Below are 27,768 nucleotides of genomic sequence, written 5' to 3' on the forward strand. Positions count from 1 at the left end.
CAGGGGCATAGGAAAGGCTCTTACTTCCTCTTATGCTGTGTGATCAAGTAGTACAAGCCATATTCTAGTTCTAAATAAATGTACAATCACAGGAAGATAGGAATTGTTTGACATATAGAGAGACATATTTTTATATATATATATATAAATAAAATTTTTGGCTGTGTGCCTATTTCTATTTAACCTTATAGGGTATGTTTATACTGAAATCACGAGGTGTGACTCAGCTCAAGTAGACATACCCAAGCTAGCTATAATCTAGCTACCTCGGGTTCTGAGCTGTGAATTTGTGCAGTACGCATTTCAACATGGGCTGAACATGCCCACACTGCACCCTGGATAATTATTCACAGTGGTAGCCAGCACTGAAATGCACCCTGTTGCAGGCTCTCCAGGTCCCAAGGTAGCTAGATTAAAGCTAGTTCAGGTATGTGCACTTGAGTTGCAGCCACACCCTGTGATTGATGTATAGACATGTTGGTATTTACTGGACTTTATTTTTGTGATCTCAACCCTTTTCTCCCCCAGTTCATTTCCATTCCATACCAGATGGAAATGTACCTTTGTATTCTTGACATCTTCCGTGTCCAGCCTGCCCCAGAATGTGTTGACTTGCCCCAAAAAACCTTTTCCGTGTCAGCAAGCCGGTGCTAACGTGGACGCTCATTCCTTCTGTAAAGTCTTTCCCTTCCCCACTGATTCCTTAGTTCCTAAAACATTTAAAACCAACTTTACACTATCATCTCATTCACATATTGAGAATCTGAAATGCCCCCTATCCAGATGGCCCTGCATGTAGAAATGGAAGGGATTATTTCAAAATGAGTGGCCATGTTTCACTAACCAAAAATCAAAGTGGTAAGAAACAGGCTTTATAAATAACTGGGAAGCCAGCATAACATGTTGAGGCTTTGCTATTTATCCATAAGCTAAATACAGAGCAACCCCTAGGCTTGCATTCCTGAATCAGTAGTCTTACAAAAATATATGCCCCTCCTGAAACCAGCTCCTCTTTTTCCAATCCCATTCACCACCTTGCCCCAGATAGCAATCAATCTTTGCCAACCGTTTTGGTGTCATATGGAAATTCTACCAACTCTCTATGTTGTTTGGTCTGGCAACAGCAGATTCAGAATGCATTTTAATGACTTTCAGAGCTAAACCACAATGGGAGATTGGGTACAGTCCCAAGGGAAAAAGTTCCAGTCTGACCCTTTTAACAGCAAGTTGTTTTTTCCTATATGTTTATTTTCACCCTGGTATCTGAAGATTGGAAACTGGAGGAAGTTGTCCATGTTGAAATAAGGAAGCTGAGAGGTGGGACAGGGAGGAAGGGGAGAACTGCGAGGGGTAACTTCACCTGAAAGGAATGGAATATTGTCATCAGCACTTGTTGATGTCTGAATTTCTGAAATCTTTTTTCAAACCTCTGGCCTCGCCTCATTCAACATCCCTGAGCTTGCACAGGTCAGTGGGAGGTGAATGCCTGCTCATAAACAAACATCGATTCACTGCGTCAGACAAAGCAGAATGAAAATGAGATCAGATTGTATTAAATTAGCCCTGGTGTTGACTTGTGCATATATCTTACTGGTGGTCCAAGGATAAGCCTCAGATCGAAAACTAATCTCAGTAAATAATGATCAGGCAGAGTTTCTTTAACATTGAGAAATGTAATCAGTTGCAGATTTACTGCACAGAAAGCACAAGTGTGGTACAGTAACTCCTCACTTAATGTTGTAGTTATGTTCCTGAAAAATGCAACTTTAAGTGAAACGATGTTAAGTGAATCCAATTTCCCCATAAGAATTAATGTAAATGGGGTGGGTTAGGTTTCAGGGCAGCTTCCCCTACTCTGCAAGCACCAGAGGCAGGGGGTTCAGCCTTCAGCCTGCCCACTCCATGCTTTCCCCCAAGCCCCCACCCTTGACCCATCTCTTCTCCCCCCCCACCTCCTCCCCCTTTACTTCATTCGCTGGGTCCTGGCTCCTCCCCTCTCCCTCCTCTCCCTTCTAGATGCCAAGCCAACTGATTGCCACATAGGAGAAGGAGGGGGGATGCACGCCAAGTCCTCGCTCCTCCCCACTCCCTTCTGCCGGGGCAATCAACTGGCTTGTGGCGTTTTGGAAGCAGGAGGGAGGGGGAAGGAGCGAGGACTCGGCACAGAGGCTCCCTCCCCCTCCCTCCCCTGCCTCCCAAACGCAGCAAGCCAGCTGACTGCCCCAGGCAGGAGGGAGGCAGGAGGAGCGAGGACTCCGCGCACCTGCACTCCCTCCCCTGCCTCCTGCTGGCGGCAGTCAGCTGGCTTGTGGCGTTTGGGAGGCAGGAGAGAGGGGGGAGGAGCGAGGACTCAGCGCCCCTCCCCTGGCTCCCGAATGCCGCAAACCAACTGATGGCTGCTGGCAGGAAGGAGGAGGAGCCTATGTGCTGAGTCCTCGCTCCTCCCCCCTCCCTCCTGCCTGGGGCAATCAGCTGGCTTGCTGCATTCGGGAGCCAGGGGAGGGAGGGGGAGCCTGCGCACAGAGTCCTTGCTCCTCCACCCTCCCTACTGCTTCCAAAATGCCTCAAGCCAGCTGATTGCTGCAGGCAGGAGGCGGGGGGAGGAGAGGGAAGGCGCTGATCTGCAGAGTCTGCCGGCAGGCAGGAGGTGCTGTGGGGAGGGGGCCGTAGGGAGGCTGCCAGCTGTGGAGAAAGTAGGCAGCCAAACAACATAAGAGTGGAGCACTGCACAACTTTAAATGAGTATGCTCCCTAATTGATCAGCAACGAAACAACGTTAAGCGGGACGACTTCAAGTGAGGAGTTACTGTACTGTAACGATGAGTGACAGGAGTGACTCTTTGTTAGCCTGTTAGCAATACCTTGACACTCTAGGGGATATGTTGATCCACTGAAAGATATGCACAGTTTCTAATATTTGGTGGCATTTTGATTTAGCCCACATTTCTTTCCTTCACCTCCATCCTCTTCCCTCCATTATATTTTCTGATTGCCATGGTCTGAAATCCTTACCCTTCTCCATGACTAGCTGTATCTGTACATCACATTCTCTCTGTTTTCACTAAAGACATGGACAGAGATCTAATCCAGGTTTGATTTGTTCTTGAATGCAGGAATATTTATGAGATTAGTGTTTGTTTGTTGCAAAAGGAAGAATAGATACAAATGCTTAAAATCACTTTTGGCATGTGGTGGCCCATCTTTTCCCCGTTCCCTTTCACCAACTCCACCCGCTTCTTGCTATGTGGTGTGATCCAGAGATAACCCCCATACTCACACTGCCTCTGCTGTAGCTCCTGTCCAATATCCAACCCTGCTTTAGAAAGACTCACACCCACTGCCGTCTTCTCTGCCAGCCTGACACAGCTTTAAAAACCAACCACCTCTTTCCACCCTGATGGCTCCAAATATCAACCTGTCTGGCAGAAGCGGTGCCAGAGTTTCTGGCGCCGTAGGCAGAATTCGGGGGCGGCATTTTGTGCGCTCCCTACGGGGTGTGTGGGAGCTTCCGCTTCCACTCCCATCGCGCCGCTGAAGAAGGACCCTCCGCCGAAAAGCCGCAGGCAACAGCAGCAGTCATTGAGCGGCTCAATTGTCTGCTGCTGTTTTCCGCAGCATGTCGGCAGAAGGTCCTTCTTCGGCGGTGTGACAGGAGCGGAACTGGAAGCTCCCGTGCACCCTGTGGGGAGCACACAAAATGCCGCCCCCTGAATCCTGGCGCCCTAGGCGACCGCCTAGGGTCGCCTAATGGAAGCGCTGGCCCTGCTGTCTGGTTCTCCTCCCCCGGGAGTATACCTCCCTCCTGTCATCCCTACCCAGCCCTCATGATCATCCCACTCACATCTTCCTATGGGGACTCCCTCCTTTCCCCCCACCCCCTAACTTGACAAGTCTCTCACAACTCAGACTCATCACAAAGAAATAATTTGATATTTGGAAAATCCAAGGAAGTGGCTTCATCCCTAGTTTTATCTCTGTTTATTTAATTTAGAGGGACCTAAAGTTTACAGAATCTCTCATTGGACTGTTGTCTTGCTGAATATAATCCCTCTACTGACTAGCCTAGGGGAAAAGTCATTGGACAGCTCGCTGGTCAGGTTGACAAACAGCAGAATAGAACCTTTGAACACAGGTGAAAGTAAGCTGGTAGGGTCCAGTACGCTGTGCCAGACCGCACCAGCTTCTGCTGCCAGGATTAAAAGAGCTCTGGGCTCCCTGCAGCAGCAGGGAGCCCTGAGCCCTTTAAATCCCGCCTGCAGCTTCGGCGGCTGGGCTGGGGCCAGGATTTAAAGGGCTCGGAGCTCCCCACCACTGCGGAGAGCCCAGAGCCCTTTAAATCCCACCGCAGCTTCGGCGGCCAGTCTGGGGCCAGGATTTAAAGGATTTGGAGCTTCCCGCTGCTGGAGCTGCGGTAGGGATTTAAAGGACCCAGAGCTCTGTGGTGGCTGGAATCCTGGGTCCTTTAATTTGCCTGGGAGCCCTGGGTTGATTTAAAGGCCCTGGGGCTCCCAGCAACAGCCGGTACCCCAGGGCCTTTAAATCTTGAGAGGCCCCACCTCTTCTGGTTGAGGCCCTGCCTTTTCTGGATGAGACCACGCCCCCCTCAGGACTCCGGCAGTACCGGTAAGTCCTGTAAGTTACTTTCACCCCTGTTTGAACATCCAGCTTAAGAGGGGCTATGGGATGAGTTGAATTGTATGTGCTAAGCTCCTAACTTGCCATGAAACATCAGTGACAATCTTGATCTAGTACCCAAAGGATGTCCTGCCTACATCATTTATAGAAGCCCAGCATTTAGAGATGGAAAAAATGTGTTTGGTTATCTGTTCCATCTCCTTGCCAAGGCAGCATTGTTCTGTACAGCATTTTTTTTAGTGCTTTCTACAGTATAGTTTTAAATGGCACAAGCGATGGGACAGTTCTGTAATTTAACAGCTAAGTGTTCTCTTCCTCCCTTCACCCCACCCCAAATATTTAGCCTACATTTACCTTTTTTAAAGCGTGTATTATTGCTCTTAGGTACAGCCCAATGTACTGTCCTAAATAATTTGCCTCCTTTTCATGTATTTGTAGACAGAGAGGCATAATTCCTTCTCCTTCCTCCTTTTCTCCAGTAGACTGGCAATCTGTTACTGGCTCTTATCCATAGCACATTGCCCCCTTCACCCAGGCCATCTAGGGCTGGAAGTGGAGCCAAAACTCTGCCCATTCCTACTTACTCCCCACTTACCTACATGGGGTGGGAGGAGGAGATTAGCAGCAGCCATGCAGCAACTGCTTACTCCTATATGCTTGGACCCAAAATCCAGGGAGGCCATGCAGGGGCCTAGTTAGGGGTAGAGAGGTAGGTTGTGGGTCTTACTCCCCCTTGCTCCACTGTGTGGCCTTGCAGTCTTCCAGAATAGTATGGCCCTAAGTTTCACAACGTCCATGTGTGGTAGGTTGGAGGTGCACAAGGATCACTTCACAAATTCTGAAGTGCATCCACTTCTGGCATATAACTCAGCAGATCCCCAAGTCTTTGCCTCAAAATATATGGGTTATATACATTGAAGTCTAGGTGTCCTGGGCCAGAAGGGTCAGGGGGAGGGAGGAGTGAGAATTGTGTCTTACCTATTTAACAGTACATAGCAAAACTAGATGGCATTACTACTTCTTTAAGGCTTAAAGGTGACCTTCAAAGGATTTTTTTTTAAATTAGGCTTGTGGCTTTTTTCACTTCTTTATGGTGAATAAAACTTGAAAACTTTCTTTTAAATTTTTGGGATTTTTTTGCTTAGATTTAAACCTTAGAAATGTCAGGATTCTGATCTTCCCCTTGTTTTGTGAAGGGGATCTGGGAGGGGGGTCTCACTGGATGTGTATTGTGAACGTCATATTTTGACTAAAGTGGCAGGAGTGTGACTCTTTAATGACATTTTTTTCTCCGGCTCCTTCATTAGTCACTGACATTACATCTGTGTTAACAAGAACAAACAAAAAAAGGCCTCCATGCCACTATACCCCAATAAAGCCCTGGGATTTAAGTGGTGCATAAGCCTTGCACTAGTCTTCTGTACAAGGGTGAAATTCACCCTAAATTAGGATTCGTGCTGACTAATTCCAGTGAAAGGAGAACAGAAAGATGCTGTGATGCTAGACAAGAGAGGTAAATTGAGTTTAGTGGCATAGACAGATAACATACATGATCCCTCCTCACGGAAGCATGGCTGAATGTTCCACTTTGCTTATTTTTATTTTTGAAATATCAGCCTGGTCAATGGTACAGTAACATTTTCCTGGCCCAGCCAGTACCGACAATACCCTCATCCACAACATCACCCTCACTTTTGTAGTTTCCAAATGGATGAAGCCAACATCAGACTCCTGTAATGTAAAAATCACCTTTTTCTACCTGAACATAGTGATTCAGATAATAGATTCAAATGAAACAATTTTTCTTTAATAGTATCCCTACGTTTCTCCTGAAACTTTTTTTAAACAAAGAATTGAGGTTTTGACGCCACAAAAAAATTTGTTAAATTTGCTTTCTGTGAGAAATTTAAATTTTTCATTGAAAAACAAAATAACTCCATACAGAAATATTTCAATTTGGATAGGCTGCCTCAGTGTTTCATATCTCCAGTCTTCAATATGGACTGAGCTCCCAGGCCATACTACAAGTTCCATGATGCACGATGGCATGAAGCACTCTCCCCCTTCACCCCATGCACCTCTTCCCCTCTGTAAGAGGGGAGACTGTAGTGCATCACGGGTGATGTATTCTGGCAGGGAGTCTGGCCTGTTGAGGAGAATAGATGTGTGTGGTGCCTGAACTACAATTTCCATGAGACACTGTGGCAGCATTTTCTAAATCAAAATTTATTTTTTGTCTTAAATAATTTGGTATCAGCTGAATTTTTTTCAGTTTTCAGATACAATTTTTGGTATAGAATTTGAAAAATTGAAGTTTTCTGCGGGGAAAACACATTTTCTGACCAGCTGTATCCCCAAGTAACTTCGGCTACTTTGCAGAATGCGGGGGGATTAAAAGGGAGGTGAGGGAAGTGATGGATCATCATATTGCTGACAACAGAGTCTGATGGGTAAGGACAGAATTAAACTAATCTGTACTCAGTTCCCATTACAGTGCCACCAGTCCCATTACTGCAGCTGGAGAAGTGTTGTACCCGAAACAACAGTGTGACACTGGCCTGGAGGATGCCACCCTTTACCCATAATCCAGTGGAAGGGTATATCTTGGAACTTGATGATGGAGATGGCGGCCAATTCCGAGTGAGGACTTCATTCAGCATTTATTTGAGTTCTCTGTGTTATTGTTAAACTTCCATAAGGACATGGATGTAGAAGGGCAGTTTCTCTAATTCATTCCTGCTTCTGCAGTGCAATGGGGCCAAAAAGCTGCTGGATCATCCCAGATAAGGATTCCCCTTGCATGGAGATGTCTCTAACTAGTGTAGTCAGTTTCTGTGCTGCCCTCCTGCAGACTGTGGGACAGAGGGCTTGTGAGGGTGGAAGGTGGAAGTTCAGTGCACTACTGTGGTACTCAGCTGGCTGATAGCCCCTTGCAGGATATAGTAAACTGGAGTTGGATAGAGAAGCCCCAAAGTTGCTCTAATGTATGCTGGGGTTGAACCCATTGTATAAATGGCCCAGGAATTGGAGAGGTTCCTTTGCAGATGTCACTGTTGGCTTCACCCAGCAAATAATGACCCAGGTCAAGAAATGTAATCCTGGAACAATTCTATTATTCATGGTTTTCTGGGTAAATCTGGCTTTTATCTGAGGTTCTCAAAATCCTTTCTATAGTCACGGAAGAGCTCAACTCAGACAAGACTGAAGTGGTGATGGTGGGCTGGGGGAAGCAGCAGTAGATGGCAGAGGTTATATGACTCCCTTTGAAAGAATATGTGTGCCATTAGTTACTAATTTTTGCAACGTAGAGGTGATCTACAACCCCCACTTCTGCTTGACAATCCTATTATAGAAGTGACTCAACCAGCTTTTTATCATCTGCATCTGGCTTGGAGGCTGCAGTGTTTCCTCTCAGATGTGGACCTTGCCACCATTATCTAGTCCAGTGTTTCCCAAACTAGGGACGCCGCTTGTTTAGGGAAAGCCCCTGTCGGGCCAGGCTGGTTTGTTTACCTGCAGTGTCCACAGGTGCGGCTGATCGTGGCTCCCACTGGTCGTGGTTCACTGCTCCGGGCCAATGGGAGCCGCTGGAAGCCGCAGCCAGTACGTCCCAAAATTTCCAAAAAATAAAACAAAAAATTAAAGAATTTCACCTATTGGAGATTGTCTAATGCTTTATCCAGTCTCCAATTAAAAATGTTGTTTCTTCTTCATCCTTATAGACTCTTACATTGCCTGACAGATCTCACTTATATTTTGTTTAGATTTTTCTCTTTCATAATTCCATCCCATTACTCCTGGCCATCCCCTCTGTGCTCCAAATGACGACTCATCCTGCTTGGTGTGTGTGCCAGTCAGATCTTTGCAGCCATTTGTCACATTCCCTCTACCCCCTTAATTGTTGGATAGCCAAATGATACACACAAAGCTCTTTTTATCTTCAGAAATAAGCCTCTTCAGACCCTGTATTCGTGGTTTGGATTTAGGCTCCAAAACTACATTGCTGTATATTAACAATACCCATAGGAGGATTGAGACAGCCCTCTTTAAATAACAAAACTATACATTTTAGACTTCCCTTTTTAATCTTTGTCTCACTCTTGCTGCCTCCACCTTTCTTTCTTGACTTCTCTTCTCCATGTTGAGCCTCACTGGATGTAAGTATCCCTACTATAATAATGTAAATTCTAAATTCACCTAAACATTGAACAATATTTACTTTTAGCTTATGTTTAAAAGTCTGACTGTGAGACCCTCTGTTGGGAAGAAGGTGGTGAGCTTTGTTCCTGTCTTTTTGAATGCTCAGGAAGTGTATGTTGGCAAGGAGACCCTATGCACAATTGATGGCCTTCATTTCAACAGTACCTATAATGCAAGAGTCAAAGCTTTTAATTCATCAGGAGTTGGCCCTTATAGCAAGACAGTTGTTTTACAGACATCTGATGGTGAGTTTGTTTTAGATCATTAAAAAATAAAGAGCTCCGGTTTCTAGCAGCCAGGTATTCACGTTCCATCACAGCCACCACTATACTTGGCATTATGAGTTTTAATAACCTTCATTAAGGGGCCCCAGGACTGAATGTGCCTAGAGACTGAGCTTCCCTCCAGCCCTATGCTGACTCCAGGACAAGACTGATGTACGTTAGTGGGGCAGGATGGGGATGCCCATACTCCTGCTGCTCCTTCTGTGGATAAATAGAAGATATCAGATCCCCTTTAGCAGATCTTGGCGTTGGTGAGTGTACATGTGATTTCCATGTGCACACTTTCCAGCAGTAGTATGCGTGTGCAGATTTGTGGAGTCTTAACACTTGCACACAGTGTTAGGATCAATTGGGTACATGCACAGGATTTAGTGCTGGGAAAGAACTTGTGCAACTGTAGCTGCACGCAGCTGGCGGCTATGTTGTGCCCTCATTGAAAATCAAGCCTGCAGTCTCTGAGATTCTCAATCCAGCCCTTTCCCCTGCCTCAAATACTCAAAAATGATAAAAGAAAAATAAAATCCAGCTCTTTAGACTTTTGGCATGTTGGCAGCTCTCCAGAATTCAAATGATACAAGTGCATTTGCCTGTTGAGGCTTTGGGTTTAATTAAAATCATGTTTGCTCTAGAGTACCTAGTCATTTACACCACACACTGTGAATATCTATATGCCACTCCTCGTCTCCACCGCTCTCTCTGTCTTTGGTGTTTCAGTGTTTTCTTCACTACTGATACTAATTTCACAAGAGTGTTTGATAAGACTTGGGTGGTAATTCATGCTGTGTTCCCATCTAATTATACTTGACATCCATATGGGCACCACAAGAAGTTCATCTTGATTAATAATACTGTAAATTAATCCTGAAGCAAATACCATAATCATGCTCTGTATTTATATAGTGTTGTCAAAATATGTCAGTATAAAATATTTAGCTGTAAAGAATGTTTTTAAAATAGAGTGAAACCCAGTTATGATGAGCTTAGACACACAATGAAACAGTAATTCAGTAGAGACAGGCCTGAACCAAATCCCATATCTGAACAGCCCCAGACTTTGGGGAAGTCCAGAGCCAAATTATTTTTCTCTCTTATTTGTGCAGCAGTAATTTGCTCAACAATGTACCAGACCCAAACAGAGACACTTCTTCAGGGAGCTTACATCCCAAAAGGCAGGCCCAGATAGGACAAAACACTTTGGCTGGTTTACAGTTATACAGCACCTTTAATCCAAATAGATTGAAAAATGCATTGCAAATTTTACTGATTATGTAAATAACATAAAGCATTCTTACTTTTCTCCTCTGACTGAAATGCAGTCATCTCGGAGGTGAAACAGACTAGTTTAGAACAACAAGAAAAGAATATCTTCTCCACTTGAAAGTATGGTGGGAATTTAGGAGGGCAGAAATTTTCTTAAAATAAAGCAAAATTAAATTTTATTGCATCCTTTCCTGCTATTGAGCTGCCTTTATTCTTCCTGCACAGTGGCCTGGTTCACCTTCGACCCCTCTTCGGCCCATCGGGACATAGTCCTATCGAATGACAACCAGACTGCCACTTGTAGTAGTTATGACGATCGTGTTGTTCTGGGCACAGCGGCCTTCTCCAAGGGAGTACATTACTGGGAACTGCATGTGGATCGTTATGATAATCATCCAGATCCGGCTTTTGGAATTGCCAGAATTAATGTGGTCAAGGACATGATGCTAGGAAAGGACGACAAGGCGTGGGCCATGTATGTTGACAACAACCGCAGCTGGTTCATGCATTGCAATTCTCATACAAGTCGGTAAGCTCTGATCATGGATTTTTCTCATGGCTTGATTTTTTTTTCCCTCTTACGTACAACATATTTTAAAGATTCTGCATTCTTTTTCATTGAAGCAGTGAGAAAGGTGATTTCATTACATTCCTCAGGATTCTTTGTGGTCACAAGGCAGTATAGCAATTAGGCAAATGCTAGCACCAATTGTGGTTTGTTCAAAATGAAGATGTTTCCTGGCAGTACTGAAAGCTGATTAAACCCAGTGATAAGCTATTCCCAGGGCTGAATTGAGGACAAGGACAGAGGGGGGATTGCCTTACTGATGAACGGTGACCAATCTGCCTTATTAAATAGAGGTATTGAATGGGATTCTTTGCAAAGCCTGTCACTCTTCTTCAGCTAGAAGACTAGTGGTTGTACTGGAAAGTTGCTAGGACTGAAGGCACAAACTGGAGAAAATTTAGGGGTCCTTATCTGAGAATTGGGGGCTGGAGATAGTCTAAGGCTGAAATACTTAACTCCCCTTCCTATCACTGTGGAGATCGGCATTTATGTATTCTGCACCCTGGTTTTGTCAGGAAGATTTTCCCAGCATCAGCCAGCGTGTAACAGCCAATATCACAATACTGTAATTCCTGGAAATAATATGGCCTTCAGAAATGGAGGCATGGCTGGGAGGAATGCTGTGTAGAGTTAGTAATCAAAAGTGTGGGCAACCAAACAATAACAATTTAAAAGATTTAATATTTAAGTTAGGCCTTGGCTACACTCACACTTTACAGCGCTGCAACTGGAGTGTGAAAAAACACCCCCCTGAGCGCTGCAAGATACAGCGCTGTAAAGCATCAGTGTAATCACAGCTCCCAGCGCTGCACGCTACACCCGTAAGGGATGTGGTTTACATGCAGCGCTGGGAGAGCTCTCTCCCAGCGCTGCCGCTCTGACTACACTCACACTTCAAAGTGCTGCCGTGGCAGCGCTCCCGCAGCGCTGCCGGGGCAGCGCTTAGAAATTCCAAATGTAGCCATACCCTTAGTAAAATTACATGAGGGTTGAATTTGGGTCGAGGTGTATCAGGTAACTCTCAGGAGTGCTATGATGGTTTCATGTAAGTTTTGTGAGGGTAAATTGCAGACACAACTGCTCAGTGAAATCACAAGAAATATTTCTAACCAAGTGGCATGATTAGGGTTCGCTATTCATGTCATGATGTTTGACTTGATTGAATCACTGGATAATGCTTTTTTTTCATAGAACCATAGACTGGAAGAACTGGAAGGGACCTCGAGAGGTCTTCTAGTCCAGTACCCTGCATTCAAGGCAGGACTAAGTATTATCTAGAATTTTATTTAGTTACAACATTTGTAAGACTAAGAGAAGTAATTTACTACATCATCATCATCATACGTTATTTTGAGTCTTCTGATTATTTTTATTTGGTTATCCACATCTTTGATTTCTAACTTTATATTCTAACCGCACAGCCAGGACATACTTCTCTGAACTGACATATTAGTCCCACAAAATTACAACAGCATGTAGCAGAGTGAATTTGGGCCATTCTATCTACAACAGTGTTTCTCAGCAAGTGGGTCGTGACCCTATTGGGGGTCACGAAAGTCAATCAGGGGTGCCAAAAGGTGTCAATGGGATGTAGGCAGCACCTAAGGCACTTTGGTGCTTTTGAAAAGCTTAAGTATTATTAACCCTATTTTACAGGTATGGGAAATCGACACACACACACAGATTGTAACTTGCCCAAGGTCACATATCAGGTCTATAGCAGAACCAGGAATAGAACCTGGTTCAGTGTCCTATTTATTGGACCACCTTGTCCCTCCTCACCCCACTATCTTGAATATTTGTTCCTTAAAACCAATAATTAAGAGAGTCTTGCAGTGATCTTGAAGAGGCTTGTTTATAATATTATCTTTTTTTCAGATATTAAGGGGATACTTACCTCATAGTCACAATACCTTAAAATGGGTTTCTATATCTCCTGTAGCACGTACTGTATATTCTAATATGTATTTGTGTTTTAAAATATACCACAGTTGCTGAAAAATGTTTAAAGCAAAGGCCACTGCCAGAACATGACCTAGCAAAACTGCTGCAAAGTTATCCAGCAAACCCTGTTCCCAGAACTGTGAATGGCCAGAAAACAAGAGCTCGATTTTTTTTTGTGAAAAATTTTGAATTTTCAATGTTTAATTTTATTACCCATTGGAATGAATACTAGACATTTAAAAAAAAAATTGGGGGTGAGAGGAACCCCTCCTCCTCCAAGAATAGCCAGTAGCCAGGGCCCTTACTCGGGATGTTGGAAGATGTAGATTCAATTCCTGAGACAAATCAGGTGAAGCAGGGACTTGAGCCTGGATCTCTTGCATCACAGGTGTATCCGCTAGACTATTCATTCTCCCTGTGGTTTAATTCCAACTTGGACATGAGAAACTTTTGTTGAAACAGATACCTTCCTGCAAAAAGTTTCAGTTTTGATGAATCATCATTTTCCAACAAAGTGATTTGTCAAAAAACTCTTGACCATTTCTATTGTGAATATCATCTCTATATTTGTCTCTGTTCTAATTTATAATGCAGCCATCACCATGTTATAGGAAGCATCACAAATGACATGCATGACAACAAAGAAGTATTTTTTAAAAAGCCATCTTGGCTTCTGGGCCATTATAGATTGGCAAAAGAATTTAAGGGCCTAGCCAAAGTCTACTGAAGTCAGTGGAAATTTTTCCATTGACTTCAATGGGTTTTGGCTCAAGTCCTAAACCAACATAGAATAAAATAACAAAATGTGATAAATTATATGAAAAGATATTTGTCTCTGTCCCTTTAGTGCCTTGATTGGATTTAGGGCAGAAGTAATTTTAAGCAGTAAAAAAATTAGTGGCCCTTGAAATAGCTGATGCTTTCTGAAAAAATGCTGGCAAATAGTCTGTGGGACACTGTTCTAGAAATGTATTTCATGGATTCAATCCTTGGAGTGTTGTTACAGGCAAGCACTCTGTATTGCTTGGCCGCTCAAGAGCTTAGCAAAAGCTTTTTTTCCATGGACAGCAAACAGTGGACACATTTTGGCTTTCTGATCACTCTGCCTAAACGGGAGAAAAAAACAGCTTCCATGGATAGTGAATTGCCAGCTGTTACAGGAATATCTTTAAAAGGGACAAACTCATGGAGTGTTCACTAGAGTGGAGCATAACTGTGCAGTGCACATTTTTTTAACGTACATGCACTTTAATAGTATTAGTGCTAGGCATTATCTTTTTAACCACGGCAGCCAAGTAGGTCATTTTGTTAACCCACTAGTTTCAATAGTCTTCTAAAAACAGCAGAATCTGCTTAACTGTCACTCCCCAGTGGAAATAGAAATATACCACTGAGTTATCATATATTTAATAAAGCTATTAAAGACTGTGAGGGTTACAGATACTATGGTAATGGGGGCCATTATAATTATAGATATCGAGAGACCAATTATTTCAGCTTTCACAAATTTTATAGGAATGTATTAGGCTATTAGATAAATGAGTGAGTCTGAAAATAAACATGGTCAAAAGTCCTAATCATGGAAATTGCTAAATTCCTTTTGCAAGGTGGCAGCACCTTCAGCTCTCATTGATTCAGCATCTTGCATAACTGAGCCCTAGAACATTTTTTTTAAAACTGACAGAAGATGACTGATTAATTTTAGTAGCCGCAGCAGAGCAGGGAATCAGTCTTTCATGAAGCAAAAGAAGCACAGAAGAAGAGGTACAATAAACTTAGGCTGGCAAATATCAATTCACATTTGTTAACTACTGGAAATAGGTGCACAGACACACCAGGTGTGCCATGTGTCCATTGGCTAGAGCTAGAGTTCATTGCAACGGAGCTGTTCTCTGGCATGGTTCCCAAATAAAGGAGTGTATACATTACAATGTATATAAAATTCCAACAACTGCAACAAATCACAAAGAAAAAAAATCACTAAGAAGAGTTTGTGTCTGGAGCATCCTCAAAATGAATAATTAACCATCAGATGGGAAAAGCCCCATCTTGAGAACTTGGGTCAGAAATCGGTAGGCATCTCTTAATTGATTTCAATGGGCTTTTATCAGGCTGTTGAAGAAGCAAAGTAGGAGTGAAAAGAATCAGCCTTGCCATTAGAAATCAGAAAGCATTCAAATTATTGTAGGGTACGTTCAGAAGACAAATACCAACTTAATTGTTAAACCAATTTTTACATTAACTAAAAGGTGTTTTTAAAATGTTAGGACCTGTGTTACAAGAACTGTGAAATTTTCTGCCATTTTCTAATGATATAGCCAATTGTTTCAGACCTATTTTGCATCATCAATTTGGTCATTCCCCTGCTGAGAAATATTCTAAAGTGGCAGGCTCCACTGCGAGACAACAGCATTATTCATGGAGGGCCAGATTCCTCCATCTTTACTCACAAACAGTAGTGCCTTCTCGAATTTCTTATGGATTAAGGTACTACTCAGTGGTCCTAAGTCTCCAAACAGTCATACACATACTTAACTTTACACACGTGACTAAATAATCCAACAGGACCGTAGTCAATGTGAGTAAAGGTGGCAGAATTTGGGACCTAAATGAAAATGCTGAAAAATTGGTGGCTATCTCTACAAAGAAAGATTCTCATCCAGTAAATATTTATTTAGCTGCCTAAAGTATTGTAACAAATTGCTGCTGTTTCCGTTAAGTGGTCATGCAGATTGTTAAGACACTAAGTAGCTTCACGTAAAATGTAACATGCATTATCTCATATATAATATTTAAAACAAGTATGGAGTTATAAAAAGAAATTACACTAGAACTATCAGCTGGTCTCAAAAATTAGATCAACCCATCTATGTCACTCAGGGATGTGAGAAAGCCACACCACTGAGTGATGTACTTAAGACGACCTAACCCCTGGTGTAGCTGAACTAGCTACCACCTCTTGAGGAGGTGGATTAACTATGCTGATGGGAGAACCTATGTAACTGTGTTTTGTATGTGGACGCTGCTTAACAAGAAACATTTTGGATGTGGCATGGTGATCTGATTATTGAAAAGGTATGGTAGTTCTGTGGTGTGTATTATTTAAGGCCATAATTACATGAGTTCAGAGTCTGTTCAGCCAATTGGTTTCTAAGTTATATCCAAAGCATTCAATCAGAAAAAAACTAAACGTTAAAGCTGCAAAATAAAACACTCAGAAGTCAGGAAATGCCTTGGTAAAGTTTGTCCATGCAACTTTCACTTTCCCACCATTCTCCATCATTACAGTGACTGGGAGATTGGTCTCAAAAGCAATGGACCACTAAGTGGTGTGTAGCTTTTGTGGGAACCACCAGAAACACAGGGTGATCTGCACTGAGATCCTTTGCCTTTGCAGTGACTCCCTCTCCCCTGCAGCCCTCAGCCATGATGTTAGAGAATCCCCTCTCTGTCTTTGCCTCTTTAACAAATTGCAGAGATTGTTCCAAATTGCAGCGGGGAAGTGATTAATGCTGACAGAGTATTAGTAACTTACCTGCTCAAGACCTGTGGGTTTGGTGGGAGGAGGACGATGCTGGAAAGTGGGAATACCTCCAACTCTGCCCCTTTCCATATGATAGATCATGATCTCAGGGAGGGGTTTCTGTTCATTTAGGGGCTGAGGGACACTACTGCACAGGCAGCACTCCTCATTTCCAGCCTGCAAGCAGGGCTTTCATACCCTCAGTCTGTGGAAGTGCAGGGACCTATGGCTCTGTGTCATTGTTAAGCACAAGGGTTCTCCGCCTTTTTCTTTCTGAGACTGCCACAGCATGCTATAAAAACGCCACAGCCCACCAGTGTCCCAACAACTGTTTTTTCTGCATATAAAAGCCAGGACCAGCATTAGTGGGTAGCAAGCAGGGCAACTGCCCAGGGCCCTACACCAACCCTTGTTGGCAGCCCACCTGACTCCTGTTTGAGAACCAGTGGTTTACCACACAATTAATTAGACTCAGAGAATCAATGAACTTCTTATATAGGTAGGAACATAATAACATCAAAAAGAGTGAAGCATACATTTCTGCTCTTGGAGAGGATCAATGTTTCTGCTAAGTGACATTTTAAAAGATGACATAAAGTATATTCAAAAACTCAAGCCGTATGCTGCAGGATGTAAAGCTGGACAAAATTTATAATCAAATCAGGTACTAAGAGGGGAAAAAATATGATCCATCAGAATAATATCTCTGTTATCTCAGTGTTGCCAGTTCTTGCAATTTTTATCATGAGTCTTGCAATATTTGGTGTGTGTTTAGTTTTTTTTTAAAAGACCCTGGATTCATGTAATTAGGTTATGAAAATCTCATCTTGCATTTTAAAAAAATGTAGCTTTCTAGCCCTTCTGGTTATAGAGCAAATCTTGAAAACATTATCCAGAGTGACTATTACATTGGGAGGCAAAAAAGAAAAAAAAAAGAATCCCATAGTTATTATTTTGTGTTTTTTTAAAAAAAAACTGATCTCATGATTAGGTGCGAGGACTAATTCTTGAGTTTTTAATGGAATACTGGTATTGGCTGAAGAGTTTTCATTAGGGAAAGAATGTGCCATGTTCTCATTATCAGCCCAATCCTATTTCCACTGAAATCAGTAGGAAAACTCCCTTTGAGTTCATGGGGAGCTGGACTGAGCCACACAATGGTCTAATCATGTGGTTTTCAATCTGTGGTCTCAGAACTCCTGGAGGTCCACACACTATGTCTAGGGGGTCCAGAAAGGTTGTCATTGCTATAGAACAGTGGTTTTCAACCTGTGATCCATGGACTGCTGATGGTCCACAGACTATATCTAAAATTCCCAAAGGGTTCAGCACCTCCAGTTGAAATTTTGTAGGGTTCTGCAAATGAAAAAAGGTTTTAGACCACTGGTCTAGTCTAAAGAAACTATCTTATGCCACCTGGTGGACAAAACTAAAACAGCCATTACCAATATAAAATTTCCTGCTCCACATATTTGGCCCTAATTATATTTTTCAGGTTGGCATGCATGTTATTGTTGATCACTAGACATTCTGATGAATATTACATTAAAATTGTGTTTATTCTGTGAATTGTGTTTTTTTCTCTTCTGCTGTACATTTTAAAAAATATTATAAACACTGAATCTGTGCACGTCAGGCTATAATTCCCTTGCAGAATTCCAGTGACATTAAAAGCATCAGCGCCTAGGGCCAATCCACATATCTAGTGGTTTTCTAGCTCCATGCTCTTTAAAGTAGTATGATATTATTCTTGCATATAAGAGTTGGCTGAATCTTTCATCATGGTAGGACTCTGGTGCTACAGTAGCTCTCAACAGCTGCTCCTAACACAACTGATTATCACCACTACCACCACCACCAAAACCCCAACACTTGAAACACTACTAGTCCAATAACTCAACACTCTCAGTCCCTGAACTGGCTCCCACTTCTAGCCACCAGCTTAGTGCAGTGAGGGAGCATACCCCTAATCAGCTTCTACTTCCACCTTGAACCAGCTCCTGCTACCCCTGCATTGGCACCATGCCCTCTGGCAAATCAGGTCTCTTCAAGTCAGTGAGACACCCAAAAATGGAGACACTCCAAAATCAGTAATCATTTTTTAAAACCTTATCCTAGAGCTGTTAATCAATAAAAACAAACTTTGCTTTTTCATCTCTGTACCACATCACACACAAAGTCACAAAGCCATTTCTCGGTGCCAAACTCTCAGGTTCCCTGATCTATGCACTTCATAGTAAACTGAGCTCATTTCCCCCCGAGCTGAGGGCAGCCTAAATTGTCTGTTATTTTTGGACATAATTTTTAGGTCCTGGCCTGCAACTAGAGCCACAGGCACCAACTTCATGGGTGTTCAATGGCTGGAGCACCTATAGGGAAAAAATAGTGGGTGCTCAGCACCCACCAGCGGTACTGCTGATCCACTCCTTCCCCTTCCCCCCAGTGCCTCCCACCCACCAGTGATCAGCTGTTCAGTGGTGTGCAGGAGTCCCTGGGAGGGTAGGTAGAGGAGCAAGGGTGGGGCACACTCGGGAGGGGATGGAGCGGGGTCAGGAACAGGTGGGGTGCGGGTGAGCCTTTGGGGGAAGGAATGGAGTGAGGGTGGGGCCTGGAGCAGAGTGGAGGTAAAGCACCCCTGGGGAAAGCAGAAAGTCAGTGCCTCTGACTTGAGCAGAGTAAATCCCAATTGCTAGCTGTGATAACCAAATTAAAATAGAATTAATGTTGTGTATTTAGTTCAGGCAAAAAGGGATTTCACCAGTTATAAGCTACTGTCTGTTCTTATAATCTATCTTCTAAAGAGTTCAATGTGCTGCCCTATCTGAGACCTCGAATGCACATTAACATTTAGGTCAGTTCCTGCAGCCTTTACTTATGTGAACATTCCTGTGGATTTCAATGAAAGCCCTTAGGATCAGTTCTTTTTTAATATTAACATATTCCCTCCAGAATGTGAGGTCTGAAGAGTACTAGTTTCAAACAATAACTTTTCCGTCCTCAATGTCTCTGCTCTGTCCTGTTAGTTTAACTCCCCCTTTCTCTGTCAAGCACTTTGAACTTTTTCAGCTCTGCCAAAATGTACCCACTGGGTGGGTATGACCTTATAGAGCCTCATTTCTCAAGGCTGCCTGCATTTAGTGCGAAATAGGAACTACACATGGAGAAAAGGCCTTTAGCAGATGTCCTCCAACTAATACTAATTTTACCATGCTCCTCCACTTTCCTTTCACTTCAGTAAGACTGTCTCAAATAGAGAGAGGCTGGAAGGTAACAATCTGCTTTCTCTAAGATGGACAATATGGTCACTTTGTTTCTTAGGACAGAAGGGGGTGTTTCTAAAGGTGCCACTGTGGGCGTTCTCCTGGACCTAAACAAGCACAGCCTGACCTTTTACATAAATGGGCAGCAGCAAGGACCTTCAGCATTTGAAAATGTGGAGGGTGTCTTCATGCCTGCATTAAGCCTCAACCGAAATGTACAGGTAAATCCTTTTCAGTTCAGTCTAACTCATTCAGCATGTCAACCAAAGGAGAAATCCTACCGCCTGTCAAAAGTTATTTCATGACTGCCAGAGAGAAGAGATCAAGATGCAACTGTTAGGTGTAAATATGGATTTATTTTTCACTTTGCCTAGTTTTGTTTGCTGATTGTATCTGGGCTAGTGCCACTTTTTAAAAGAAAATAGTTGGATTTAACTTTTTTGTATCACATCTCAGATATAGAGAAACGATGCTTTAGAAATACACACGCGCTTTTCTGCTGTTCCATCATCCAGGAAGCAGCAATGTTCTAAGGCCAGCCTCGAGTAAAAGCATTGATATCTAAATACTCTTAGACTTCTTATGTTTGGATATAATTAACTGCTGCAAGTAAGTACAATTTCAGCAGCCTGGTGCTAAATAAAGCTAAGAAAATGTAGGTCAAAGAATGTCTAGTTTGAAAGAGAAGACCCAGCAAGCAGTTCATTCGCACTCTTTAATTCATGACATTTGGAAACACTAATATATTCTCTGAGGTTGATGGTGTAAATGTAATTTATGCTAACCCAGGTTAACGCTCCTTTGTTCTGCTAAAATGGGGCTTTAATGTAACTGAGAATCAGATCCTAAATGTGCCCCAGCACCTGGCAGGCTGGAGGGTTCACGTTACCCCAGCCTGAATCCACAATGACCAACTGTGGTACCTGCGTGGGTAGAGAGACTGCCGCACCTCATTAGTCTCTTTCCTCTGACTTGGGTTGCCTGCATGTTGGTATAACCCCAGCTGGTTCCTCTTTTTTTCCAAGGGTAGAGAGTCCTTCATTCCAAGGATGTCGCGTGATAGCAATAAATTTCCACTGAACAGTCCAGGCCCAATTACAGCTACATTTATACTAGATACAGTTCACTGAAGGAAGGAAGGACTTAGAAGTTGCACTAATAGTGGTCTGGGAACTGAAGTTAAAAAAGTCAAGGACTGGCAGCTGTATTCTTATCATCTGTTTATTAGCAGTTTCTCAGTTCATCATTGTTCCTTGAAGCTGGTAGCCTCTGTTGGCTGTTCCCTCTGAAGTTCTTGTTTATCCTGCTTCCACAATGGCCCTGTTTCTTGTACAGGGGAGCAATAGCCTTTTCTTCTTCCCAGTGGCCACCTCCTGGTGCACCAGGATCTCTGTGTGCTGGACCTCCCACTGGTGGTGAACTGGTGGGCCCTGGGCAGCACTGCAGATTGTTCAGACAGGGTGAAATTCACCTGTGGTGGGAAGAGCTAGTGCACATCACCTACTCCCTGCAGAGGAGCTGTTCTTTGAGTCCACTGGCTGTACAGAAGTTCTAATGCATGCCCTGCGTGCCACAAGAAAGGTCTCTGAACAGGCTATATGTAGGCTTGGAAGATTACAGTGGGGTGGGGCAGTGGTTAGGCTCCAGATCCAGGTTACATGAATCCATTGGCCCCAGGATGCTGCACAACTGGCATGGAGCTGCTATGGCTGCTAGTCCAGCCCATAGGCAGGGCCGGTGCAACCATTTAGGCGGACTAGGCGGTTGCCTAGGGTGCCAAGATTTGGGGGCGCCAAAAAGCAGTGCCCCCAAATTTTTTTTAAGTGGTTGAGTGGCCGCTGCTGCTGGGATCGAGAGGGACTCGGAGCTGCCGGCAGCATCCGCAGCCGGCAGCCCAGGGTGTCCCCTGGGTCAGGGCGGCACCGCGGCAGCCAGCAGCCCAGGGTTTATAGGGGGCAGGTTCTATATGTTTGCGGTGCTCGAGCACCAGCAATATTCAGGGCCGGGTGCCCTGCTCCAGCAATATTTGGAGCTGGGTCTCTCCCCCGGCCCTGCATGGATCGGGCCCCGGCCCCGACCCCCGCGGGTCTCCCCCCTACACGGCCCGCCGTGTCCCTGCCTCACAGAAAGCAGCGCAGCGTCACTCCCCTGCCTGCTTCTGTTGCTAGAGTAGAGCGGCTCCCGGCAGAACTGCTGTCTGATGCCCCAGGGTCCTAGTGCCCCCCACTCCTACTGGCAGGGCAGGCTGCCCTTACCCTGTGCTTCCGCCCTCGCCCTGAGTCTCTCCAACACCCCAAACCGCTCAGCCCCCCACACCCTAATCCTCTGCCTCAGCCCTGAGCCTCCCCGCATCATGAACCCCTCATCCTCAGCCCCAACCCTCATCCTCCTGCACCCTAATGCTCTTCCCCAGCCCTGAGCCCCCCTGCAGCATGAACCCCTCATCCTCAGCCCCAACCCTCATCCTCCTGCGCTCCCTCCTATCCCCAAACTCCCTCCCAGAGCATGCACTCCCTCCCAGAGCGTGCACTACCTCCCCTTTCCCACACACTCCTTCCCACCCCCAAACTCCCTCCCAGAGCCTGCACCCCTCACCCTTTCCTACACCCCCACCCCCAGCCTGCACCCAAACTCCATCCCAAAGCCTGCACCCCTCACTCCCTCCTGTACACCCACCTCCTGCCCCAGCCCAGAGCCTGCACCCAGCACCCAAACTCCATCCCAAAGCCTGCACCTCTCTTGCACCCTAATCCCCAGCTCAGGACCTGCACCCCAGAGCTCTCCCCCCAAACCCCTCCCAGAGCCTTAGGCAAATGGGGGCGGAGTTTGGGGGGGCAGGTTCTGGGCACCACCAAAATTTCTACAAACTTGCCACCCATGCCTAGGTCAGTGTGCCACCGACAGCCCAGGGGTTCCACTGTGCAGTTGCTACTTCACTTCTCCCGCCTCCCAGGCTTGCAGCGCCAATCAGCTGTTTGGCGCCGCAAGCCTGGGAGGAGAATTAGAGCAGGACAGCGTGCTCAGGGAGGACGCGGAGCAGAGGTGAGCTGGGGTGGGGAGGTACCGCAGGGCTCCTCGGGCCAGGGGGTGGAGAGCTGCTGCGGGGGCAGGGGGCACACTTCAGGGCGAGGAGCTGCTGCAGGGCTGGGGGGGCGCAAGATGGAAGTTTCGCCTAGGGTGCGAAACTTCCTTGCACCGGCCCTGCCCATAGGCAGGGGTAGTAGTAACTTCTGGGGTTTGTGAAGGAGCTTTACACTCTGGGCATGGGTGGAATTCCCATTGGGAGTGCAGGTGCTCAGCTTTTTTGAAAAGGGGGTCACTTTCTAAGTGCCTAAATGTGGACTCAGGCACCCAGCAGGTGATCTGTGAGTGGAGTGGAGTAGTAGAGCACCCTGTACAGTGGGGCCCTGATTAGGGGCTCTAGGCACAACTGTAATAAAGTTAATACAAAATTCTAAGAATTATACAGCTTTTCAGACGTTAACTCTGCAGGGCACTCCGCATAGCATGTTGCAAAGTAGTTAGGCATATACAGCCAGTCACATCAAGTTAACAAAGAGATTAGACACCCAGACTTTATTAATAATAATTCAAAATACTCCAAACTAAAACAATGACCCTGCGTGTGTTTCTTATTATATTAGTAACATCTTAATAATTTGTTATTAATGGTGCCCAAATACGCCAGTCAAGATTGGGGTGCCACTGAATTTTTTTTTTAAAGATATGATCTATTTCAAGCAGGAATTATTGTGGGGAACTTCTGTGGACTGTGTTTTACAGGAGAGCAGGCTAAATGATCACAATAGTCCCTTCTGGCCTTGGAATCTATGAATCTGTGTACTAGGTGGTATACTAACATGCAGAAAGACACAGGTCTGAGTCTCAAAGATTTTTAGGCACCTCAAGATGCAGATAGGCACTTTTTAAAATACCAATAGGTGCCTAACTCCAATTTTCCACATGAAAAACGCACTAGGCACCTATCTGTATCTTTAGGCACCTAAATTCCTTTAAAAATCTGACCCATAGTTCTTCCCCCACAGATCATAGAATCTAAATAGATCAGACAGACACACGATACTAGGAAAATGACACTGAAGTTACATGGCTTGTTAGTTAGGGCCTTTCTGGTAGTTATAGTGCTGCAGTCCAATTCCCCCATTGCCCAGGCACCCCAGCCAGTCTGCTACACTATTTCTGTCACAACATGCCCTCCATTCACTCTGCCCTGTCCATGGAACTAGATGCAGATAAGGGGGCAGGGGAGAACACTTTTGTGAGTTTAAGCTTGAGAGACCTCCTGGGAGGTGTTCAGATCCTACAGTGATGGGTGTCATTGTAAGAACCCTGGTAGATCACAGCAGTGTCAGGCTACAGTGAGTGCCGTAAAATCTCCTCTGTCTTACACTGACAGGGTAGCAGGGAAAGGTCTATCAGGCTCTGCCTCTCCCCAGTCTGCTTTCCATCTGCCTCATAACCCCTTGGGCACCCATTCCATCTGGGGTCACCCTTCCTGCTGTCAAGAAGCAGCTAGTTCAGCGGTGGCTGATAAATGGTTGCTAGTCTTGGGAAGAGTCACAAACACCTGGCAGCTAGACTCAGGGTAGGTCTACACTTAAAAAGCTGCAGTGCCCTACCAGTGCAGCTGTGCCACTGTATCGCTTTAGTGAAGATACCATGCTACTATGCCGACGGGAGAGCTTCTCCGGTCAGCGTAGCTAATCCACCTCTGCGAGAGGCTGCAGCTATGTCGGTGGGGGACGCTCTACTTCGGGGGTTAGGTCAGTATAACTGCGCCACTCAGGGGTGTGGATTGTTCACACACCTGAGCAACATAGTTATACCAGTGTAAGTTTGTAGTGTAGACCTGGCCTCAGGGAAAGAATCATTTGTATGTTGGGCCTCCCCTGGTGACATTAGCTTTTCACTATTAACCACATATTCTTGGCCTTCACAAACTCTTTGTACTAAGGATGTCCCAATTTGTATTTTAACTAAGCAATTATTTCTTTTCTGCACAGGTGACTCTGCACACAGGACTGGAAGTGCCACAGAGTGTAAGACAGCCAAAGCTGCCCAGTAACTAACTGAGCTCCTGCTGCCTAACCCTATGCTGGATTTTGTAATCTTTCTAAATACAATTTGTCATTATTCGCTGTCAGTAGAAAAGCAGTGTCATCCCTAAATTAGACTAACACTTATGCAGAACATTGCTAACTAGCACTGTGATCTGAAAATTAATATTAATCCACATTCATTTTTAATTTTACATTGGTAACAAGAATGCTTATAGAATTTTTTTTATTACAATGGGTGTGCATTCCTGCATTTTAGTACAAAAGCACATATATACAGCACACTACAGACACATAGTGACAGCTAAAATGAGCACATTTTCCCTTTTATAATTGGATCTGCGCTTCACATGATTATTGTGAATAGATGATTAACAGTGAGGGCAACTAACCATTGGAACAATTTATCTAGGGAGGTGATGGATTCTCCATCACTTGAGTTCTTTAAGTCAAGACTGGTTATCTTTTAATAGCTATGCTATAGTTCAAACAGAAGTTGTGGGCTTGAAGCAGAAATTACTGGAGGAGGTTCATTGCCCTGTGTTATGCAGAAGGTCAGACTATGTGATCATAATGTCCCTTCTGGCCTTAAATGCATTTATTAATTATGCTCTCACTGACTTCAATGGCAACAAGATTAGGCCCTACGTACTTTTATGCAAAATTAGTGCTCATTTTAGTTAGCACTAGGGTCTATACCTAGTGGGGGTAAAAACTGCTCAATAAACCTTAGTGCTTCTCATTTCAGTGTGACTGCAGTGGCTTTTGGTCTCACAAATGGGAGAACTCATTTCAGTTACCAGCAACAATCATCTTCTGAAAAGGAAGCAGAGGAGAGTTCAGTGAAGTGATTACAGATGTTTCTTTAAAAATGGTATACACAAAATAGACTGTGTTGGGAAGAGGAGTGATACTTTATAGCCTTGATCCTGACAGATGCTGAGCACCTGGAGTGCCCGTAGACTTCCCTGCGAGCTGTGGATAGCCAACATCTCTTGGGAGCAAAGGTCTTAATTTTCTACTCAGCTGGGATGAACTAATTAAGGCCCTGATCCAGCAAAGCACTTAAGCATGTGCTCAAATGCTTTGCTGAACTGGGACCTAACAGTCTTGTAGGTTTTGACTTTATCCTGCAACTCAGGAATTTTGTGGTCATCTGAAACATATGAAAATGAGAAGCCTTGTCAAATGGCATCCACAAAAGTAAGCGCCTGATTGACCACTGATGGTTTCAATCCGTGGCAATACTAGATAGCACCTTTGCCAGCATGCAGTCAGCAGTAAATATTTTGATTCTCAATTTCTTTCTCTCTCTCAACAAAATAATGTGTGCATGTGCATATTTTGCTGAGGGAAGAGTGATTAACTGAGCTAATCTATAGTAGCAAGTCCTAACAGATTGCATCATGACACTGCACCTAGAACTCTGCCCTCATGATCCGGCCTAAATGTAGCGCTAATAAACAGAAGTACCATAGCCTGCTGTATACTATTGTTATAGTATTTCCTTTTTAATCATGCTTCCTACACACACACCTGTACACATACACGTGTACGCCCATGCCCTTAATATATATGGCACACAGATTTTAATGCGTTGTATGGTCAGTATACCTGAAAAGCAATTTTTAAACCAAAATTCCAGCTCCTTGCCTTGTGTAAAATTTTAGGCACAGGTCTATCCAAGGAGCTCTTCATGAATGGGATGCTGGAAATCAGGCACATTGCTGCAGGCGCACATATGATCTCCAGTTTAAGTGCATTCCCCACTACAGGTAATACCAAGTGGTGGCAGATTCCAATGTGACAGAAGGTCTTGCACTTCTGGTTACAGGAAAGGTGCCATCATAATGAACAGCCATTGGGGAAGGGTGAAAAATGGGATATTAGAGCAACCCAGAATGAAGTAGTAAGTCAAAAGCAATCAATAACCATCTGTGCAGGATGCTTATTGCTACCTATTCGTTTTATCCAGCCTCCCCTTACAGACAGAAATGTAGCTTCTTTTATATCACAACTGAACTAGAAACCATAACAGGAAAAAAAATCATCAAACTGTTAAGTGGAAGAGCAGATATGCTTTCCTCCAAGACTGCGATATGTTCTATTAGTGCATTTTAAGACATGGAAATAACTGTGGTGTACTAATTTTCAATTTGTTAAAAGTTTAGCAGAGATCAACTGTGTTTTCTTTGTCTGTTGTTTTTAAATACCATCTGACCCTGTGCAGGATTTTTTAATTCAGTGGGTCTGTTTTAAGCCTACCTCAGCTAAAATGCTACAGGACCCTGAATTTTCTCTTGAGTGTGCTCACTGTAAAGTTGTCTTCTACTAAAATAGAAGTTGTAACAGTAGCCTTGGCTTTGAGTACAGCTTTACAGAGCAGCACATGGGAATGGTGTGTTTTAAGTTGCATATGGATTTTTATACTACGTAACATCCTATGACAATTTTGATACAAGAAAGCACTCCACTTTTACTTTTCTTATTAAAAACAAGAGCACTGCTTGTATAGGACATAAGGACTGAACTTTTATCTTTACGCCGAATACCTGTGAAGTAAAATTCACATGAATTTAAATCCTTCCAATCCACAACCACTGCAAGCTGTTTAAAGTGAATTCTGAAAGGGTTTTGGAATTGCTTTTGATATCTATGTTGTTTTTGTTTTTCATAAGTGCTTCTGTGTCGTTCCTTGTGTGTCACTCCTCAGGGTGCAGTTGAAGTTGATTTTTCTTTTTATTAAATGAAAAATACAGGCTGATACAGGTTTTGAAGAGTTAATGATATGTGGTAGGGGCACACTCCAAATTTGTGCAGAAACACATGGACCTCTCCATTGCTGTTCTCTATACATTCCAGCACTGGTAGAAGTGTGATGCAGACTAGTTTAAACTGCAGTCCCCTTCCAACCTAGAAAAACTGCAGAATGGAGCAATTAGAAATATATATCCTGTATTAACATTGTCAATTTTAATTGGACTAAGTCTACAGAGGGTGAGTCTATTTTTGGTTG

General features: G+C 44.1%; 1 protein-coding gene across 3 annotated transcripts in view; it reads left to right on the top strand.

Moving 5' to 3' along the window:
* Positions 1-27,674, top strand: part of TRIM67 (tripartite motif containing 67) — a 52,889-nt gene extending 25,215 nt beyond the window's left edge. For 2 of the 3 annotated variants that reach the window (XM_050949062.1, XM_050949064.1), the window contains exons 6-10: positions 7,130-7,275; positions 8,942-9,080; positions 10,605-10,908; positions 19,733-19,895; positions 24,699-25,160. In XM_050949062.1, the coding sequence (XP_050805019.1) occupies positions 7,130-7,275; positions 8,942-9,080; positions 10,605-10,908; positions 19,733-19,895; positions 24,699-24,764 (818 nt within the window). In that variant the 3' untranslated portion in view covers positions 24,765-25,160. Of the gene's footprint in view, positions 1-7,129; positions 7,276-8,941; positions 9,081-10,604; positions 10,909-19,732; positions 19,896-24,698; positions 25,161-25,500 lie in introns of those variants that run through there. The other variant, XM_050949061.1, reaches the window with a different exon arrangement.
* Positions 27,675-27,768: the final 94 nt, after the last annotated feature.

This window comes from Gopherus flavomarginatus, chromosome 4 (genome assembly GCF_025201925.1).
Source record: "Gopherus flavomarginatus isolate rGopFla2 chromosome 4, rGopFla2.mat.asm, whole genome shotgun sequence".
NCBI classification, from domain to species: domain Eukaryota; kingdom Metazoa; phylum Chordata; order Testudines; family Testudinidae; genus Gopherus; species Gopherus flavomarginatus.